Here is a 23,024-nt window from a genome sequence, read left to right as displayed (position 1 = left end):
AAATTTGCTTTAGTTTTTAAGTCATCAGATATAATTGGCGCCGTTAAACATTAAATTGTATTTGTGCCGTGTCAAATAAATGTTATGTGAAGAAAAAAAAAAAATACACTAAGCACACAAAGGGTTAATATTAAGTTCACAGTACACTATACACGAAAAACTGCTAGAAAATAGACGGGACGACTTCAGTTCAGGGGACGGATTGAGCCGGGAAGCAGAGATGGCAAACCAAGTGGAGAGAGAGAGAGAGATGGATGGGAGTACACGAAAGCTAAAAGCTTATTGAAAGCTGAGTATCGAGAGTCGGCCTCATTTCCATTGTACACATTCGAAGAGCAAGTGACAAGTTATACCCTTTTGTCAAAATCGATAAGTGTCGATCATCCGGATCGAAATTCCTTTGGTGCAAATCCCAACTAAACCTGGAAAAGAAGGCGAATCAGGTAAATTAATGGGAAAATTGGTAAACTAGAAGCAAGAGCGGAAATTAGAGCCTTCTAGCGAGGAAAGCAGTTTGGCCCCGATATTGAGTATTGCTTTCTTCTCGTTAGGACCCGAAACTTAATATCCCATCGAATTGGACCCGTAACGAGCCCCAAGGTGGAATTGTTGAGTTTAGATTGGAGAAAACTCACCAACCTTCGGGTTCCCGAGCCGTGCCCGGACCGGCGAAAGAGATCCGATAGTGTATGGTACACGTGTAGGAGTAGTCTTCAGAGGAATAAAGATAGAGACCCAGCTGTGATCCACTTTTCTGCTACCAACACACCCGCGAGAGCCTTATCTTAACGCCCACGGCGCGCGTTGCATGGTACCAACGTAGAAAGGAGAGCCCGCCACGTTCCCGTCCCATCTGTGCTGACCAGCCAGGAAACCAACCCCCCTTACCGTCGCCACAAGGTAACCTAGAATTAGCCATACAGTGACACTGATACACACCCACACAGCTTGTATAAATTTAAGGTTATTAAACGTTAAAAGTATAATCACTAGCTTTTCTCTAGTTCACACATATCACCGTCCTGATTAACCGACTAGACTTAGAGCCGACCATGAGTACCCGCCCCAATCGGTCTTCAGAGGAACGACCAGGGACCGGGGGTCTAGAATAGTAGGCCAGTCTGGCCTACTAGTAACAAATTTTTGTCTTGTTTTTTTTTTTAAATAGAATTTACTCAAATTTAAAAAGTATGCCCTTCAAAATGAAACCAAGAGATATTTTTTATATTCGCCCCTAAAAAAATGACATAGAAATGAAAAATGATGATTGATGAAAAATATTAATAACTTTGAGTAAAACTGAGATATTAACGATGTCAGCATCGCAAATTGTTTCTCCTTGAAAGCTCTAAAAGTCGTTCAAAGACAGTTTTGAGATGAATCTTGAAATAAAAAAGTTAGAGGGTAAAATGTGTTTTTTTCAATATAAATCGGTTGTTTTCAAAGATAGAGAAAAACTTTTTTTACAAAGTTAATTAAAATTAATGGAGCTATAACATTGTAGAACAAGTTTTTCTTCTATCTACAAAGATAAAAAAGTTAGATACTTGATTGCATCGAAAATGTTGGTCACCCTAATTTTTGATAATTTTTCAATAAGCGCTTTGTATGTAACAACTTTGCTCATATGTAACAACTTTGTAGAAGAAAGTTTCTCTCTAAAATGTTGCTATAGAGCTCTAGACCCAAATTTCCCCCTAAGTTTGGTTTCTGCACCATTGTGCACTGGCGAGTAGTCCGGAAAGAGAAAAAAAAACCTACCGGGCAAAAGTGTAGTTTTCGTGTAGCTACACCGCGAAAACGAATTCGACATAAGTAAACTCGACCAGCACGAGCAACGCAGTCTATTTTTTTGTCCCAATCTCATTTCCATTTTTGCCATGCTTAGAGCATGCGCACCGGTGAATTGCCATTTGAGTTGCTATTTTCACAACGCTGGCCGTTGCTATTTTGGATGGCAACCGATGTTCGCACCGGTCGTTGCTATTGGGGATTACGGGGATTACCAATTCATCTATTTCTTTTTAACGCCGCAAAGCAAAGCCTTGGTGCTACATTCCGTATCGGAACTCGACCTTCTGTTTATTATACACAGACTTCGCAGCCAACTGTTGAGTGTACAGGACAATTGCGGGGCTAGCGCTACGATCCTACTGACACTAACAGTCTCTCCCGAGCTGAGACTCGAACCAACGACGACTGGCTTGTTAGGTCAGCATCGTACCTCGAGACCAGCTGGGAGGTTTTTTAATTTTTTAACGCCGGCAGTTGCTAATTTCTAAAGACCGTCACTAGCTAGCATTAGCAAAATGTTTGTGTGTGTCGTATTTCCCTAAAATTCTGCGCATCTAGTAATAACCAATTTATCTGTCCGTCAATTGTTTCCGGAATGATCTGCGTTCTTTCTGCTTCATAAAATATCCCCTTTATTTCAAGAAACTCTGTTTTAGCTTTGTTTCCGTTCTCCCAAATTATCGATAACACAATTCTATTGCAGGTTTCTTCGTTTGTGCTTGCATGGATTTTTTTATCCTTGTATGTTTAATTAAAGTAATTGCGTTAGACCGTGCAACGTTCCACTACGTTGCCTTCAATCACTATTAAACTCAAAATTGGCGTACTGTTATTAATTGTATTTTGTACTTTGTGCTGTCTCGATTCCTACAATTTGCTATCAATATTTTCAAATTTGCAGCCAAACAAAATTTAAATGTAGAACGCGGAAATTGTTCTCGAGTATTTGGTTGATTCTAGTGACGAAGAAAATGATTTCGCGAAACAAATCTTTTTATACGCGAGTATGAAAAGGATTTTTGGAAAGATTCGGGGTGGCTCTCAGCCTGGAATACGGTAAGACATTGGTATTAGGAAGAGTCACCTTTACCCTGTAGTTTAATTGGCCAAAACACCTTGCCGGAGACAACGGAGATTGCGGGTTCGAGTCCCGTCTGGACGAGGGAAATTTTTTTCTAATTCTAGTCACACCTTCTATTCCCGTTCATCTTCGCATTCCCGCGAAACTACATACATTGCCCGCTTTACTAAACACGTGATCAGCTGGTCTTGAAGTCCACGAAGATGTGAGGTATGACTCGTTGTACGACATTTCTGGAAGATCAATCTGGCAGTGAAGATATGATCCGTAATAGCGCGTGCTGGCGTTAAGCTCGTTTGATACTGTCCTACCAATCCTTCTGTTAAAGGAAAACGACGGCGAAGCAGGATCTGAAAAAGAAGTTCGTAGGGGGCGTCGATCAGCGTTATGCTTCGGAGGTTTCTGCATTGTAGCCGCTCGGTCTTTTTATAGATGGGGCATGCAACTCCGGCTCTATTGTTCTTCAGGGACCCAATTTCTGGTTTAATTTCCAGAATTTGGAGAAAAGGGATATTACTATCATTTGGAGGTGCCTCAAGGGTAACTTCCCTATCGCCTACTTCGGTTGTACCGCTATTGAAGTTCTTATTGACGAGCTACTTCCACCTGTCGACCACCTCGCGCTGGCCCGTGATTAGCCTCTTACCTTCCAGCTTCTGCCTAACGCACAAAAATCCGTTCCCAGCTCGTTGGTTGATCCACCGCTCTGGTAAAACTGGGTATTGTCGCCACGAACTTCCCACACCTTCTCTTCTTTGCGACAAATCCCCTGCAGAGTTACGATGCCAAATTTGTGGGATTCTGGCGGGTCGAGTTTTCGCTCGTAGTTAAGTACACAGTGTGTCCAGATTCTAAATAACTCGAGCATAAATCACCTAACTGGATACAAATTTAATATACACTCTCCGAAGTTCCCTAATCAACGGAAAAGTGTTTTAATATTGTTCTTTGTCCTTCTTGATTACGCGTAGGACATCGCAATTTGTAGTTTGACCATTCACTTAAATCGCAGTGGATTTGAATACGCTTTTTCGTGAGAGAAATTAGGCTTCAAATGGTCCCAAATTTAATTCTATGAATTATTCATATCTCTTGTTAGAAGAGTTGTGGCACTGATACTGACTCAAGTGGCGTCAACTCTTGTGCTAAACAGTACATATTTCGAGATTAAGAATAAAAATGACGGGAATTAGTCAAATGTTTGTGTCTTGATCTCATTACCAAACGCTCCAGTGATAATAATGGTTGTAGATCTTGTTTTTTTTCAATATTAAAAGAAAATTATTTCACGCTTACTTACCAAGCCGGTTAGACCAGGAGTGTCTCGAGTCTCGAGCTGCATCAAGAAGCCACCACCATTCAACTTGATATTTAGTCTGATCGAATCATCATGCATACTGCAACTACTGTTTCTGATGCCGAAGGAATTGCAGAAGAGAAGTCCATCTGCATCCTTGCGATGTATCTAGCTCTCTGCAACCTGCCGACGTCTACCAAATGTACTATATGGTTCATAGATTGAAAAGTGCTATCCGTGGGAGAATTGATTCGAAATAAACTCACATGTTACTAATTCATGACTCCTTGTTATGCACGATAGACGTTATAATGCTAGAGATAAAATTTTGTAGGCGACGGTTATAAAGCGTAATGCCATGGTAGTTACAGCCTTTAAGCTTGTCACCCTGCTTGTGGATAACGCAGACGATTGCCTTTATCTTTTTTTTTCGGTAGTTTCTTCCTCAGACCTTGTAAATAACCTAGTATAATACTTTTACAGTGTTTGTAGAATTTGTTGTTCGTCACCCTTCCAATCTTCCGTTGAAACTAATGTAGTTCGGGAGCTGATATCCAGTCATCAGCTGGTGGTTCGTCCAGGTTGTCTTTGTTGTCGCTTACGGTTGACGCTTAGTCCACGCTCATTCTAGAAACCCGATGCCATGATATTGCCAGAGTCCCTTTTGATCGCCCATCACGAAGTTCATCAGCTCTTACGGTCTTGTTTGAACTATAGTTTAAGATTCCAGGCAGATTTGTTTCGGTGCACGTTTTTTGTGATGATTAATTTCGTTAATAATTCTCTACATTTGCCATACATTATTTCAAGCTATCGAGTCCATCTACCGAATCATCAGTTAGACACTGAAATATTGATAACAGGCTTCACCAGTTTTTTACACTTAATTTTCAGTCGCTGTGCACTCTGGAAAAGCTGCAATTATATACATTTTAAAGTACTAAATCAAGCAGTTTTCTGAAATTCAACTTACAAACATTTGCAAAAGATTTTTGCCAAGGATTTCTTCTAACCTAGAGTCGTTCGTTTTTTGTTTTTGCGAAACACAAATTTCGTTTCAGTGTAATAGCATCATTAACACCTTTCTATTTGGTAGAATCATAAACATCTAATCGTTTTACTTAAACCTACACAAAATGGTATCGTTACTGATGATTCAGTTGTACATAGATAAATATGCAGCGTACATATTTCAAACACATAATGATCACACAACAAGGTAAGGAAAAGTCCTTCGCGCTGCACAATTTTTTGGCACTTGGATTGCACACCGTACCGCACTGCAAGAGTACTCGCCCGGCAACTAGTTATTATTGTCCGTGTACTGAAACGACCATCACACAATGCTTTTGGAAAACGGAGTCGCTCGTTAGTCGTTCAACTTGGATGTTGATTGCTGGTGGCAGCGTTGCCCGCTTCTATCATCACCCAGTCCGACCCGGTTGCTGAATCTTGTCTCTGGAGACCTGCCGGAGAACTGGAACCACCAGGCGGGGGTGCCGATTGTTGGTGTTGGTTTTGCTGCAGCTGAGGATTTCCTGCGGGATGCAGCTGACCACGGTAAGCCATTCGTTTTCGTTCGTCCAGCTGTTTTTGTAGGTTGGCTTTAAACTTAAGCAATGCTTCCTAAAACGGAAAGTTGATTTAGTCGCAGAAGGATGCATAGTTGAACTGTATATGTAATACATACCTTTTCCTCTAATTTTTTCAAATACTCCTTCTTTAGTCGTAACTCTTCGGCCGGCATGTTCATTTGTAAACTATCACGATGAGCTTGGTTGGTAACAATTTGTGTTTGAATCTGAAAGATGATGGAACAAATTATTGCTGATGCTTTGATTTTTGGTTTTTCAAGATGTATACCTCCCAATAATCCTTCACGAGCTGTTTGTGCTCATTGTGAATCTGCTCGGACCGAGGGTTACCTGGCACCGGTGTCAGCGGTCGCAGGTTATCATCCAGAATACTGTTCAGTGATTTATAGTCAATAGCCTCGGTGGCACTGGTGGCGAACGTTTTGGAGGTACTGCTGCTGCTAACGGCTTCGATGCCACTGCCAGCCTGCTGAGCCTGGCTGCTGGTAGTGATGTGACTAGTGCTGAAGCTACTGCTGCCACTCGACGTTAGCTTGCCGGAAGCTACCGTACCGGACGTCGCCGTTGCGCATGGCAGGTTGCTGCTATCGATTGGACCATTGTTGCGTCTGGTGACGACCAGTCTCTCTGTACCTTGGTTGTTTGCTGCAATTAAAAAAAAAAGAAATGTTTTCATGAAAAATGTGACAATGGTGGCTTCAAAAACAAATAAAAAATCAGTTTATAAATAAGGGAGCAATATCTGAATCAAAAGCAAAAACGGGGCTCGGCAATAGTTTTTGACCGTTTTATAGTTGTGTTAGAATATCATTGTTGCATTTTCAACAAGTAATTTGAGCAACGAAATGTTCCACGAATTCTACAACCAATCCAAGCTGATAGCACGGGAACTTCGTAACCGCAAGGTTACAGAGTCCGCTTTGATAAGCGGGGGTGGTCGTGGGTTCGAATCTCAGAAAAATCGGACTATTTGGTTGTCAAAGGACTTTAACATGAGTTTATTTTCAGGCTCCTTACCACATACTCTTCTATCAAGCTGAACTACTTTCCTTCTAACAAAAAACAAATCCCTTTAATAATAACACTGGTCTGCGTAACGTTTAAAATAGTTCTCATCAGAGAATTGTAATTATGGCGCGGAATTGGCTGGAGGAACGAGCTTTCGATTAGACTCCTCTTTCTTCTCGACAAAACATAAGTTCTTCTTATAATAAAACTGGCTCGAGGTTTATCATAAAAGGTCTCTACAGAGGAATTGGGATTTTAACGCGGTATTGGCAGAAAGAACGAGGGTTCAATAAGAATCCTTTATGTTAACAAAATACGTCCTTCTCATAGTAAAACCATTACGATAAAAATGTTCGTCTACTGGGGCAATTCACGAATAAAACCATTTTTCAAAGTCTTTTTATGAGTAGAACAGCTGATGTGCCATCGAACAAGTAATAATAGGACGACGCAATATCAAGGAAATGTGGCGGATGAGATAAGACTTCCCACTTTAGCGTTTCTAAGTAAGTTTTAGCGACTTTGACAGTATGAGGCCGAGCTCACTTTTTCGTGCTCCAGCTCGTATTGTAGCCGTTTTTCGCGCAGTGCACGGCTAGACTATATTAATTGAAGTTGTTCAATATTGTTCCCAAGTGTGATTTTGTTTGGAATCAACAGCTCATAATGAATAACACCGATCTGGTCCCACCAAATACACAGCATAGCCTTCGCAACGCCTAAATTTGACCGAGCCGACGACGTAGACGTAAACCGGGCAGTCACCACGGTTTCCTTTTTTTTTGTTTTTGCCAGTTGAATCCATTTTTGTCACCCGTAACGAAGCGATGAAGAAAATCCTTCATTTCCACCACTGCACACTGGGCCAGAAATGAAAAATCTAGCGGAACGAAATTATTAGCGCTCTCAAGATTTATTCAATCGGTTTCCAATCTCCCACAAAGTTTCTGGGTGTAGTTGGAACTTCAATTTGAATGTTGCTGCGATGTGACCACAAAGGTGGCACTGTGATACCAACTTTTTCCGCTTACACGCTGGAGCTTTGCGGTCTTCGACAAAGTTGTAGATTAATAAATTTCATAAAACTTCGCGAAAGACATGAAATTACTATCTCTTAACATTTCAGAGATCTGCGAGTTTTTCAAAAATTTCTCTGAATTTTACTTTTTTGGGATAATGTTGTTACATAATGTGGGTTCACTAAAATTTACCTGAAAAAATCCCGATAGAAAATGGGTATTTTCGTTCTTTTCTCCCGAGTATTTTTTAAGTTCTAACTATGACACAAAATTTGAAAAAATACACAGCGAATCTCATTTAGTTGACCATGATCGTTTCTTTGCCCATGAATAGTTTTTCATTCTCTGAAATTTTGAAAGATGTATTTTTTTGTGTTTTTATGATATTCCAATTTAAATGCCTGGATTCATGTAAAAATGAGTTTATTGCATGAAATACAAAAAGTGTAGAATCAAATCATTTTAATAACCCTTGTCAAAGACACAAGATTTGTATCGCTTCAGTTTTTGGTAATATACGTTTTTTTTTCAATTTTTTTCTAATCACTTGTCTGGTTTTTATCTTTTAATTATTTTTCCTCTGGTCATAAATGGAATAAAAAAATTTTCCTTGCGGAGTATAGAAGTTTTGAAAGCGCAGATATTCTTTATTACTGATAAAGTGCACAACAGCGATAAGAAAAATAAAAACAAATAAAATTGAAATAAATTGGAAGGTAAACAAATTTTGTGTCTTCTACAAAATTTCTTATAATTTTATGATCTACAACTTTGTCGGAAACAGCAAAGTTCTAGCGAGTAAGAGAAAAAAAATCAGTGACGAAGCGCCATCTCTGCGGCCAAATCACGAAGGAAAATAAAACATTTTATTTAGGGCTCTTATTACACCGAGAAACTATTCTGAAGACTGGAAATCGTTTGGATTTCCCAATTGCTAACACTTGCTACTAGTTCACAATACTGTATACTTTTTTTCAAATTTTAAGTCAAAACTCATTAAGATACTTTAAAAACTTCCATATTCGATACAAAAAAAGGAATAATTCAATTTCTATCGAGAAAAATGCAAAAAAAAATAATTTAGATTAACTCATAGCATTATCCTAAAATAACGTGAAATTCAGACACATTATACACAAACTCGTAGATCTCTGGAACTTGAAGAGATAGAAACTTTATGTCTTCTGCAAAGTTTTATAAAATTTATTGATCTACAACTTTGTCGAAGACCGCAAAGCTTCAGCGTGTAAGAGAAAAAAGTTGGTATCGTAACATCATCTCTGCAGTCAAATCGCAAACTAACACAACCATTCAAATTGAAGTTCTAGTTATGCCAAGAAACTTTGTAGGAGATCGGAAACCGATTGGATAAACCCTGAGACCACTAATAATTTCGTTCCGCGTTCCAGGCCTAGTGTGAATTGGAGCAATTGTTTACAGACGAAAAAACAACACTCAGCATCGCTTGGCTTCAAAAGCTAAAGAACTCATGTTTCTTGTTTTTAAATAATTCTCAATCCGTGCAATCGTTAGGAAATGGCTTGGTACTATCAATACTGAAGCAAGCTGTTCCTGCGTCTTGCATGGATGCTTAGTGAGTAATGCCTCAAATTCTTTTCCGTGAACTATTTTCAACTTTCGATGTGCTTGAACCGTTGTTTTTTTAATAAAATTAGAATAGTAACACTTCCCACACGCCACCCGACCTCTCAGGAGCGAAGCTGCGAGAATAGGGCTCATCATTAACTCTACCAAAACGAAATACAAGGTGGCTGGTAGAAAACGTGCTAGTCCGACGGATGTTGGTGCTGAGGTGGTGTTAGATGGGGAAACTTTTGAAGTAGTCGACGAATTTATTTACCTGGGTACATTAGTGGAATGTGACAACGAGGTTAGCCGTAAGATAAAAAGGCGGATAGCAGCTGCAAACAGGGCCTTCTACGGATTGCACTCAACAAAACACTAATTCTTCCCGTGGTCCTCTCCGGCCATGAATCATGGACATTGAAGGAGGCTGACCGGCGAGCTCTTGGTGTTTTTGAGCCTAGGATTTTGCGTTCAATGTAGTGCGTAGAAATTGGCGCATAAAGTCAAGCAAATAAGACACGGCAGGTTGCAGTTAGCTGGGCTTGTAGCTAGAATGCCGGAAAAACGACAAGCGAAGATAATATTTAGCAGAAATTCCGATACAGGCCGCCGATTTCAAGGTAGGCCCCGCACTCGTTGGATGTGTGCTGTCGACGAGGATGCCCGCAAAATAGGTGTTAGGGGAGATTGAAGGATAGCAGCCCAAGACCAAGAGACATGGCGACGGATTCTGGATTCGGCATTGGATCGATTGTCGTCTGTCGCCGTAAAAGTAAAGAAAGTAAGTGAGTAACACTTCCCACAGAAGACGATTATTTTGTACAAAATCAGACATCTTCACTAAAAGTGTCTGTCATAATTAGATCGCAAACGTTTCGCGGTTTGTTTACCATATGTCTCAGATTGGTTTATGACGGTTGATATGTATGTATGATATGTCAGAGTCGACCAATACTTACGACTGGTTTTATTAACAAATAGCGAAAATTTATTGGCGTACCTATTATATTAAATATCGATTTTTTTTTAAATCAGAACTTTTTTCTACTATGAAAAATACAATATTTAAATTAGGATAGATTTTTGAACTTGTAGAAATAAAAAAAAAATATAAATTTTCAAATAATTTTTTTCTATGTTTTACAGTGCTTATTTTTCTTTTTTTTTTTTTGAAGGACAAAATTATTATATACAACTTTGCCGAGGACACTGAATTGACCAGATAAACCGTTTTGGCTTTAGATTTTAGCTTTTCAACCATTTTTGTGACATTTGATGCCTCTAGCCAGTGTAGAACTGCGTCAACTTCAAAGTGTCGCATAGTAACTGCTCGCCGGGTTCGTCGCTTCATCGTTAAGTTTACGAGAAAACTTTTCTGAGTCTCTGAAAAAATGTTAGTGGATAAGGGCACCAAAATTCACAGGAATGGTTAAAAAGCTATGTTCTTTTATTTTTTTTAAATACTGAACTTGAAAAGTTGTCGTTTGAGAAACTTTTGTTCTTAAGAGTGCCCATTTTGGTTTGTTCAGAAGTGTTTGAGGCAACTTTTAAAAATTAATTTTTTTACCAATTATTTCAGAGTAGGATCTAAAACTATCACTTCCTGAATTAATTACATTTTTTGTTTTATGACTTATATTTTAAGTTGTAGAGTAGGCAATGTATGTAATTTTTTCGAGGACGCGAAAAATGAGCAAAGGCAGAGAATGTGATTTAGACTTCAAAAATTGTGATTGTGATTTAGGCTTGTTCATTTCTCGCATCTTTGAAAAAATTACATACATTGCCTACTTTACACTAATAAAATAACTCTCTTGAAATAATGTTCATGGAAAATAGTCAGATATGGCCAAACGATGCGGTAGTGGCTGTGCACTAGGCTGTCCCAAAAAAAAGCGATGTTGAAAAAGTCAAGGTGCTCAGCTCTAAATTGTAAGATAATGCTATTTATAGCATTTTTGTAGAACATTTCAACTTTCTGAAAAATTGTTTTCAGGTTGCCCAAACGTGATTTATGAAAAAATGACTTTTTTCAGCTACAAACCCACTCTTTTGCACTTTTTTCAATTCTGTTCGATTCCTTAATTTTTCCATATATTTTTTTATTTTTGTGGGGTTGTTTCTGATTATTTTGCATGGTTTGGTTCAGCACCGCATTCAATTATTTGACTCACAGAACCCATTGAATTTTCAGATAAAACCCTTCAAAACACTAATAAAAAATTTTTTGATCAAGAACTGTAATTTTTACTGCAAAGCGGGATTCAAGACGAAAATTTACATGAAAAAAGATACTTGATATCTTATCGGGGGGCTGAGATATTGACGTTTTTACATGTGATGGAAAACTATGCATTTTGTCAAAAATACCACTAAAGCTTAATATCTCCATTGCACAGTGTTTTGTTTTGCTGTTTGTGCGTATAATTTCCTAAATAGTGATTCAAATGATGATTATAGCCATAAGATATGTTCGGAGGAGTTTCAGGATATTCAAAAATGCATCTTTTAATGTAGAAAGATGGGTGATCAATCCACCAATGAGTGAGATAAAAAATTCACTTTTTAATCAGAATAAGATAGACGCACGGTGTCTTCGACAAAGTTTTAGGTTATATTAAAAAAAAGAAACTTTACCGAAGATATCATGTTTCTATCTCTTATATACTACGAGCAATGTTGAGTTTTCTATTAGAAGGCACTAAAAATCACAATTTCCGTTCTAACTTTTTCCGCAATTTTTCCAAATTTTTAAACCTTCTACTAAGTTATCAGCCATCTAAAAATGCATTTGTTTTCTGAACATTGTTGTTTTTCATCTCCCAAAATAAAACAGTTATTTAACATATTTGTTAAAATGCATAGTTTTTCGTCACATATAAAAACGCCAATAACTCAGCTCCCCGATAAGATATCAAGTATCTTTTTGCATGTAAACTTTCGTCGTAAATACCGCTTTGCAATGAAAATTTCAGTTTTTGATCAAAAAATTTTTTTAATTGTGATTTGTAGGGTTTTATCTGAAAATTTTTAGAATAATTAATTTTTTTGTGATGTTGATTGGGCTCTGTGAGTCAAAAAACTGAATGAAATGCTGAACTGAACCATGCCAAATATTTAAAAACTACCCCACAAAAATAAAGAAATGTATGGAAAAATTTAGGAATCGAACAGAATTGAAAAAAGAGCAAATGGGTGGGTTTGTAGCTGAAAAAAGTCATTTTTTCATAAATCACGTTTGGGCAACCTGAAAACTTTTTTTTTAGAAAGTCGAAATGTTCTACAAAAATGCTATAAATAACATGATCTTTCGATTTAGGGCTGAGCACCTTGACTTTTTCAACATCGATTTTTTTTTTTTTGGGACACCCTACTGTGCACACAACCCTTCGATTATTCAAACTAAAAATTAGACGACAGAGTTTCATCGAACGTCTCACGGTCTCATGCCATCACTCGCTAATAAAATTATTTGAGCCGGATGGAAAGTCTGCCGCTGCCACTGCCACTACGGCTGTTAAATTGTGAATAAAGTGTAATGAATTAACAAACAAATATTGATTCTTCAAATTAAATATTTATTTTTACTCAAAAGGGCAATTTGTTGTTTAATCCAATATCGGATATAATGCTGATCGCATCTCTGTGGTATTTCTGACAATGGGAATCAGGCACTCTCCTAGTAACAAAGTGGAGAGCTGTTTTCACACTGTAAATTTGACGGTTGACAAATTTTGATTGCCAACTTTCCCATTAGTGCGTTATCAAAATAAGGCAAAACTTTTCTCTGGAGAAAGTGCTGGCCAATGCACCTACCGCTACCGCACAAAGATAGTTTTTACTAGAGGAAGTAGTGCCGCTGCACATATTGCTGACGCAGCTGATACCAGCTGCCGCTACTGCTACTATCCGGTGCTGTTAAGTTATGACTATCCTAGTGGCCATCCACCGGTGAATTCATTGGTTTGAGCCAAAGCAGGCTCTTATATAGCTCTCAGAGTGCATTCCTGGTTTTCTGGGTATATAGTTATGTCGACCGTGCTTGGGAAAGCAAGCATTAAGCGACCAATCAAAGATCGGAATCTGCGTTTTAACAAGCCATAACAATTTTCAATACCTAAATATATGTGATAGATATTTCACCAGTTTAAGAAGTGACGGAGACCTGCAAATCAGGTTTTAGTAGGTTCTACTGCACCTTTACGGAAAAATTACTTTGTAGGCTTGGCGAAATGTTTGAATTTTAATTTTGGGTTAATTTGTGTAATTAATGACTTATTTCTGTTTACACTGTATTTGGTTACGTTTATGTTTACTAAGTGTTGCATCAGAACATCGGAAATATTTATTTGCAAATTTGAGAAAATGAACGCCAAAGTAGGTATTACGAGTTTGATGCCCACCCATAAGTAGCAGAAGGAGAATTCCAGAGTAAGAGGATGTTATTTGGACACAGTTTATCGCAGCATAAAGTGTCCACATAATGGTCCTAAGCATCGGAACCTGGAAAGTAGAGGTCCGCGGTTTGCCCGTACGCTAAAAGTGATCTAATTTGTCCGCATTTCCTTAGTAACTTTCCAATGTGAGGAATCATCATAGAAGACAGCATATCACGGGTTAAATCGAACCCAAAGATGGCTGATGGAAAACGTAAAGTTTTGAGTTAAAGAGATGAGACTCCCTAGAAGGCCGATACGTCCCCTGATTTGGCGTGTGTTGTAGCACAAACCTACAAAACATTGCATCCTAGTTTGAAGACTTTGAAGTCTGTCATAACGCGTACGTGGTTATTGATATCGGAGGACTGCGTTCAAAGACATATTCTTTTCCGGCGATGTCGTGAGGATGCCATTGATAAAAATGGAGGTCATTCCGAGAACATTTTTTTTGCAAGAGCTTAATAAGGATAACTAAACTTGAAAATTTTGAAATGATTGGCTGAAGCAGCACCATACATTTACGCATTTTTCCTGTCGCATCCTGTGGCTCGGTATTTAAGGGGTAATATCTACCAAAAAAAATGTTTTATTGGCTTAAATCATGGTAAAACTGTCCTAACATCAAAATATACATCGCCCAAGTACTGATCTATACTCAACATTCGTTTAAACCAATTTTTATCGAATAACTTTTATGCTCCAAAAAAACATTTTTTGTTGAACTTGTTTGTTATTTTGGCGTTTGGTTTGTTTATTTTGGCGATGCTCATTTTTCTTTTTAATTCGAGGCTTTGAAAACTAACAAAAGTTGCCTATGATCGTTACAGGGATTTAAATTTGAAGTATAGAGGTCGCTGCATCAAGTTTCGACCATTATAGCGTCTCTACAGCACGTGTTTACTCACAATTCCCCTTTGTTTAGTCGAACAGCCATTCTCACTGTGTACGTTCTTTGTTTGAGTTTTTCTATACGTTTTAACTGTCAGTTATATTCAAAAGTGCTTAAATATGAGTGACAAGTTTGAGTTTTGCGTGAGATCGGACGCCAACCACGTCAAAGTCACTGAGCGTCGCATGTCCGATACCGCGAAAGAGAGTAGGCGCAGCCTACTAGCCCAGGAATGACAACTTTACGGCGCAGGGATATTATTGCGATTCTTAAGATTTATAGCATTTTGAAACTTTAAACGCGTTTTTCTCAAAACCATGTTTTCAAAATCGGCGAGCAGTAGAACTTAAAAAGTTTACATCCGATTGACTCGAAATTTTAACTGTAGCTTCTTCATTAGATTATCTAGTGAAGTACACACGATTTTAGCGATTGATTAACAACAACAAAAGTTATAAACAATTAAAGTTGGTTTTTTTCTGTCGAAAATGATTTTTTTCTTCAAACCGTTGCCATTTTGCGAAGAAAAATTCTACAAATATAATCATGTGTACTTCACTAGCGACACTTATGTAAATAATGAAGAAAAAAATTTGTTTTGGTTATAGGGGGCGTTGGGCACGACTTCTACTGCTCGCCACGGAAGAACTTTCAAAAAAAGCGGTTCACGGCAATCGCTGCACAGCCGCCATTTTGTAACAAAAATAGCAATAAAAATATTTTTTCTATTCTGCAAGAGTTGCTCAATCCAATGATTTATTATTAATATACCTTAAATCTCAAATGTCCTGTAGAAAAATCATGAAAAAAGCCTTGCTTTTTTGAGCATTTGGTAGATATAACCCCTTAATGCTCATTTTTTTTTCGATGATAGAGAATGTATCTTCATGAGAAAAAAATTGGTTATTCTTTTGGCACATATATCTGTTTTTATAGCAGTCAAAAAAAGTCAAAATTTTAGTCGTCCCTTATTGCTCCTCTTTTCAAAATTTGTAAGCTTAGCACTTTCGCGTGCAACGTAAATTAACATGTAATATTTTATACAATATACATACAATCATACAAACATAAAGTTTGGGGCTGCAGGTGCCGAAATATTGAAAAAAAAAATCCAAATAAACAATTGCAAACAGATTTAACTCAAAATTCCAAAGCGTGCAACCTGTGTAAAACATTCGTGTTTTGTAGATGGTGTCGAAGTTGATGTCTTGAAAACGTTGATTTCGTCTCAGTTTATTTAACTTTTCGTAAGAGGGTTTTCTACGTTGTACGCAGGGGTTTTCAAAAAAATCCAGAGAAGGGTGAGCTTCAACTCAAATAAAACGACGAAATGAATAAAAAATGATAAATGATTCATTGTGTATCAAGCTAGGTTAGCCGTTCGAACATTTCATAGGTTAATTTTATTTTGAGATTTACTGCAATCTAAATGATAGGGGACCCGCCGTCGAAAGCTACGGCCTCTTGCAAATAAACCGCTGATTTTGTAATGTTTAAACATTTCATACGTAAATTTTATTTTGAGATTTACTGCAATCTAAAGGAAAACAGCTGATTTTGTAATTTTTGTTTCACACAAAAATTAGCATTTATTTTGAGTCAAGTTTCTGGATTTTTCCACTTACTGTGAAACTGTTTATCAGTAAATGACCTTCTGACAAAAAATTTTACAGAAGTTCTTAAAGAATTCCTAAAGAAAGTTGAATATGATAAGTTTAGGTTAGCAGCAGAGGTAGTGCCATAAATGACATCTTCTAATAGTCTCAACCAACGAAAAAAAAACAGCTAGGTCACACCATCCATGGCAGCGATTAGTAAAACCGACGGCTCTGTTCGGTTGGTTGTATTTGAAAACACTGGCTGGTTCGTCAAGAATAAAATTGTCATAAAATGTAAGAATTTTGTGGTTCCCACATGTTTGCCTTGATCCCAATTGTTTTGCTTTGATCTAAAAATGCCGGAGCCTAGAACACATTTGTCAAAATTAAATTTATTATATTATAAGTACCAACAAACGAATTTATTCGACCTTTTGTGCAATAAATTATCTCGGGACAGATATCTTTCGGCAGTGCGCAGAACTAAGGTGCATCTGCGTGGAACGAGACGGTACCGTATTTCTAGCTGAGGTTCTCATTGGTAAAGTGAATAATTGTTCCGCGAGGATGTAAATCTTTCCTAATTGATATTCTTCATAACTAGTTAACACAACCGGTCGTGATCATTCCCTATCTTTGTGAACGTTGTACCTCGACTCATTTAGTCTATATCTAATTATCACATTACTAACATTTATGAGCCTTGAAACTAAAAGTGACATCAGTTTTTATCTAGAATAATTGTAAATTATTATCTTTAGATTTGTGGGCAAACCTCCACTGAGAGGCTGCAATATAATTTTCATTAGTACTCTTTCTTTTCTAAACCATTTTGCGCTAGTCTTCGTTCATCAACTGGTTGGCTACCAGCCCGTGGTAAGATAATAAATTATTTTATGTCAGAACACGAACAAATTAGGGTAAGGAATATTTTTTTCGCTTAAACAGCTTTTAATCAGCTTTTATAGTTTGTATGCAGGGTCTCAGAAACGAATCCAAAATGGACTCCAATGTCTGTTGCAACAAAAATAGATACGTATTAATCAAAACTTAAACTATCACCTACTGTATACTATCCAGCAGCTCTGCAGACTGCTGGAGGTGCTCGTGGAAAGCACGGTCGCGGTAACGCTATCACACATTTCGGGGCTGCTGTTTTGGAGGGTTCCGGTCATATGCGCACACACACGAACACACTCGGGCGTAGTACGGTGGGTTATGGTTGCGGGTTCGATTTGCCACTACTGCTTCCGAAACTCGTTCCGCAGGATTGCACGTGTTGAGATCAGTCTTGTCGAATGTGGTTTCGATGGTTACGAATAGCTAAGGCACTTAACGGTGATTACTCTATCGACTCATTTTCGATCCACAAAGATGAGTTTTCTGCACTAAGGCACTAAATTTCTTCATTTCTTACATAATAATTTGGCCGGGTACAAGTGCACATTAACGAAAACAAGTTTATTTATTTTCGTTTATGTTGATTTTTGCTTCCGTGTGATGAAGCACTGAGAGTTTCACTGCCTTTCTTCACAAAGCCGTTTAGAGAGCGTGGTCAAAAATGACGATTTTAGGCAGATATTTTTAGCCGATGAGAAGGCAAAAAACGATAAGTTTTGGCTTGCAGGCATATTTTCCGCACTGTTTGAATGCTTCTACGGAATTTCCTCGACGGCGGCACTATTTGCGCTAGGGTCTTCCAATGTCGTCGATGTTCGATAAACTGCTGCGTCGAAGGCTGCTAATCCAAGATAAATTCCGAATCTTACTTAGAGGATTTGCTACGTGTTTGCGTTTAGGAGCTGTACTCGTTTCAAATGACGTAGTTCTCATGAATTGTCTGATCGCGCTACATTTTCGTGCTACTACACTCCGATATCGATGACTAAGGCGAAACACAGATACACAGACACACACACTCGATCAGATGCTCGGAAGGGGGTGTTACTTGGTACCACCAGCAAGTTGTGTGAGGAAAATTGTCGCGGCGAAAAATAAGCGATTTCTATTTGCGCTGATCGATGGATGGCCGTGGCCGCACGCTCGACTCGATGTTGATCCGAAAGGGCCGTCTAACCGACTGACGCGCAGAGTGAACCCGAGTGCGATCGGAGTGTGAGTGGGAACGGAAAATTGCGTTTTCCTTTGGTCGGATTCACGCTCAGTGCACGCTTAGTCAGACTCTCTGACCGTTCGGTCTGTTGCTTCTCGTGAATACAGAACGGCAGACCCTCGCTCTCTCTCTCTCTCGGATTTCGGTCGAGCCAGTGTAAACAGTGTTTGATACGGAAAAGTACGACTCAACATTGGCCAATAGTTTGACTTTCAGCAGCATTGTCAGTTATTGGTCGTAAACTCCAAAGGAAAGGAAAATAATATAATGGCCAAGGGAAGAACATATTGAAAATAATTTTTTTTAGAGCAGACCTTGGGGTTATCTGAGAAACACAGTCACTTGTTTTTGAAATGCGTATGTTTCATTGTTTGGATACCAGATTACCATGTATTTAAATTTTATCAACGCATGCATCATAGTTACCGGCATTGGTGTCTGAGCTGTCAGATAAGCAAGTAAAGCTAATTGAAGTTATGACTACGGTAGCCTCTTTCAATAACATGCTCACAGATCGTTAATACTACTGCAACGCGTAGACTGAATAAAGATAGATACCGTGGGAACGATTAGGCTGAATAGTTATTTTTTATTGCCACTCCATGACCAGAGATTCCCGATTTTTGAGCCATCCGTGAAGGATACTCTAACTAACACATCGAGAATCCTGAGTGAGAATTTTCAGGATATCTATAGCTCGGTGACGGAATTGTGAGAAGAATCGTTTCTGCGATACGGACAGAATCTGTTCGAATAGCATATGGAAAACCTTCTTATTGATTCCTAAGAATCCAAATATAAGAATCTCTAGATTTCATTTTGAAGCTCTTCCGGATTCGCATATACGCAACTGTAAACGATCCGATTTGTACAGGAAATAGGATATATGTTTCATGCAAAATGGTACTCACTGTGGTTCTACACACTGCCATATTTAAATTTCATCGTAAAACTTTGATGTCACGGAGTATTATAGTACATATATTATTATTATTGATTTTATATAGGTGCTAAAAGCGTCCTGGTTAAACCAAACCATATATTCTATAATATAAGAAAGTTAAGATTGAGTTTTGACTCAGTTGCTGTCCCATTTTGACATTTTTACGCACTGAAAAACAGTGCCCGGCATCCAACAACTTTTGTCTACAAAACAACAGTAGGGAAGAACCGTACAAGACGCACCAGTTGGGTGAGATGGCCCATGCTATTAATTCCCCAAAATACCTACACATGTGGCTTTTTATGACGAAATTCTTCGCTTGTCTCATACAAACCCAGCTTCTCTACAGTTCTCATATAAAAAAGTGTGCCATAATGACTACAATACTCAAAAAACTGTGCAATTGGCTGTGGCTCTGTTCAACAAGTAATTATTCATGAATTTAATTTAAGCTTTTATGATTAACTGGCTTGTAAATAATATAAAAAATTATGGTTCCCCTAACCTTTACACTTTTGGAGTTTATATTATTATGAGTAGTTCAAATTATTTCACTTACTTTCGTTAACTTTTACCTAAAACAATCAAAATCAAAATTGGGGCAGAACGCACTATAAAGAGCTTGACAACTTAGAGCATGTTCCATTATTTTTTATTTTACTTTCGAGACTTCCAGCGCTTGTCACTTCGCGTGCTGATTTCTGCTAGTGGCATATTAGCCTACTGCTTTGGAGCATACTGACCTATGTTGTGGTGCGTTTTGGTCACGGGCTTGTTTGGCGACAATGGTAATTTTTACCGAAAAAGACATTGAAATCGAGTATTTTATAATAAACTTCGTCATAAACATACAATAAATAGATCCTACAATCATCCTACACGTTCAATGTCGCTTTGAAATAATTTGAAGCGCTGTAAATCGCGCAAATGCTTAACTGGTGCGTTTTGTACAATCCTCCCTTATATGACCTAGATTTGCGTTTCTGAGGTGACGGTGAATTGAGGAAATATAGATTTCATCTTATTTATCTCGCTCTCAAAATGTTCTACTTTCTGATATAATCCTGTAACTTGTTATTTTAATTCTGAAAGTAAAAAAAAAACCTATGTCTGGAAGTAATATTGACAAAACTCTTAATATAACTGATGGTTAACAAATGAAAATTTCTTATTGATAAAGATTGCATTTCAGCAAATCTGAATTTGTAGGGCAACTCCTGTTGCCCCACCAGGAACTTGTGATATTTTTCTGTAAATTACCACAAGTATTCCTGTACGGAATGCTTGATTAAACAAGATTAAATTTATTAATTGTAATTACCTTACGCTAACCCTAACTGCTATGTCTTTCATACTTATGCCATTATATGGCTATTTCGTTCTGAACTCACCTGAGTCGCCCATGTGCCGCTGAGTGCGCCGCGTGATCGTTCTAACTGTCCTACTTTTAAATGTTTGTTATTTGACCTGAACAAGAATGTGCAGGCTTTCGCGGTTCTTCGTTTCCGTCCTATTCAAACCCCGCAGAAGGCTTAGTACACCTTACTATCTGTTTAGTAGGCCTAGTAGCTTACTATCTGTTTAAATTTTATCACCCGGTAGAGTATTTGTTCTTCTCCGGGTTCTAGCTACAACAAAGTGACGGAACCCTGAAGGATATTCTTCACGAAAGGAGGAAGGGAGCCGTTACAGATTCACTAATATTTTTATCCGGCTTCCTCTGAGCCTGAAGGAATAACAATTTAGAAAGACCAAAAATTAAACATATAGGTATATCAGCAAAATAAACTGAACACTGTGCACAGGTTACAGGTAGTTCGAACATTATACCGCCTAGTGTTTGTAGTTCGAAAATGACCGTTAATATGGGTAATCAAAACACGCTAGAAAATAATTGTACACCTATTACTCCAGCTAATATTGCTGCCGAAAATATTTTTTCTAATGTCAACTGCCTGGGGCCTATTACGGCAGGTAAACTTTCTTTTTTGCAACAGGCAATGTTCGAACTTATGAACGCCATGTTGCAGGCAAAATCAATGTTTGAAGCCATCCAAATAGGTACAAATTTTACAATTAAAATTGTTTCTAATTTAAATTAAGCAATGATTTTAAATAAACCAATCAAAATTTTGAATTGGAATGCTCGCTCATTGAAGGCCAATGAGAATGAGCTTTTTGATTTTTTAACAGTAAATAATGTGCTTTTTGCAACCTATTACTGAAACATTTTTGAAACCTAACATAAAATTAAAATATGATCCCAATTACGTGGTTCTTAGATATGATACGATTCAGGGTTCCGGCGGTGGAGTTGCAATTGTTATTCATCGCCGAATCAAACATCGTGCTCTTCCCCATCTTGAGACGAAAGTTATTGAAACTTTGGGAATTGAAGTTCAAACTGAACTTGAGATTTTATTTATTGCCGCAGCATATTTACCATTTCAATGCACACGCGAGCACAAAAATTATTTTAAAGGTGATTTACAAAAACTCACCAGAAATCGTTCGAAATTTTTTATAATCGGCGATTTTAACGCTAAACATCGTTCATGGAACAATTCTCAAAGTAATTCCAATGGCAAAATTTTATTCAATGATTGTTCTTCAGGATACTATTCTATTTTGTCTCCGAATAGTCCTACATGCTTTTCTTCTGTAAGAAACCCTTCAACAATTGATTTGGTGCTAACAGATCAAAGTCATGTATGTAGTGATTTGATCACACATGCTGACTTTGATTCTGACCATCTTCCAATAACTTTTTCTTTATCACATGAATCAGTTTTAAACCCTATGAGCTCTGTTTTTAATTATAACAAGGCTAATTGGGAAAGATACAAAACTCATATTGAGAGAAATTTCAATAATGAGCTTGATTTGCAAAACGAAGTGAATATTGATTCCGCTTTGGAAGCATTAAAATGTGCAATTGTTGATGCCAGGAATTATTCTGTTCCAAAGGCTCAAGTGAAATTTGATTCACCAATAATTGACGAAAATCTTCAACTTCTAATTCGTTTGAAAAATGTCCGCAGACGTCAATATCAACGTTCTCGTGACCCTGTTTTTAAAACTATTTATAAAGATTTACAGAAAGAGATTAAGCATAGATTTACTCTTCTGAGAAATCAAAATTTTGAGACTAAAGTTGAAAAATTGAAACCATATTCAAAACCTTTTTGGAAGCTGTCGAAGATTCTTAAGAAACCTTCAAAGCCTATTCCAGTTTTAAAAGATGGTGAACGTTTTCTTGTATCCAATGAACAAAAGGCTCAAAGACTTGCTCAGCAGTTTGAGAGTGTTCATAACTCAAATTTGAATTTTGTGAGTCCAATTGAAAATGAAGTCACACGTCAATTTGATTTAATTTCTTCCCAGAATTTTTTACCTGCAGAAATAATTGAAACTAACTTGAATGAGATTAAATCAATTATTAAAAATTTCAAAAATATCAAAGCACCTGGTGACGTTGGAATCTTTAATATACTAGTCAAACATCTCTCTGAGAGCACAATGGAATTTTTAGTGAAAATTTTCAATTGCTGCTTCAAAATTGCGTATTTTCCCAAATTATGGAAAAATGCAAAAATTACTCCAATTTTAAAACCGGATAAGAACCCAGCTGAAGTTTCAAGTTATCGACCAATCAGTTTGC

General features: G+C 37.7%; 1 protein-coding gene and 1 long non-coding RNA gene across 2 annotated transcripts in view; one reads left to right on the top strand and one right to left on the bottom strand.

Moving 5' to 3' along the window:
- The first annotated feature begins 296 nt into the window (after positions 1–296).
- LOC129718580 (uncharacterized) lies at positions 297–986 on the top strand. Its single transcript, XR_008726973.1, has 2 exons — positions 297–443; positions 552–986. It is a non-coding gene; the product is annotated as an uncharacterized LOC129718580 (long non-coding RNA).
- Positions 987–5,222: 4,236 nt separating this feature from the next.
- The window catches only part of LOC129718574 (mitogen-activated protein kinase kinase kinase 7), a 59,864-nt gene continuing 42,062 nt past the window's right edge, over positions 5,223–23,024 (bottom strand). The window contains exons 6-8 of the mRNA XM_055669471.1: positions 6,036–6,412; positions 5,863–5,973; positions 5,223–5,798 (exon numbers count right to left, since the gene is read on the bottom strand). Of these exons, the coding sequence (XP_055525446.1) occupies positions 5,550–5,798; positions 5,863–5,973; positions 6,036–6,412 (737 nt within the window). The 3' untranslated portion in view covers positions 5,223–5,549. The remainder of the gene's footprint in view (positions 5,799–5,862; positions 5,974–6,035; positions 6,413–23,024) is intronic.

This window comes from Wyeomyia smithii, chromosome 1, assembly GCF_029784165.1.
Source record: "Wyeomyia smithii strain HCP4-BCI-WySm-NY-G18 chromosome 1, ASM2978416v1, whole genome shotgun sequence".
Classification (NCBI taxonomy): domain Eukaryota; kingdom Metazoa; phylum Arthropoda; class Insecta; order Diptera; family Culicidae; genus Wyeomyia; species Wyeomyia smithii.
Note: the sequence above shows the minus strand (reverse complement) of the source record. Positions and strands in the feature narration are given on the sequence as shown.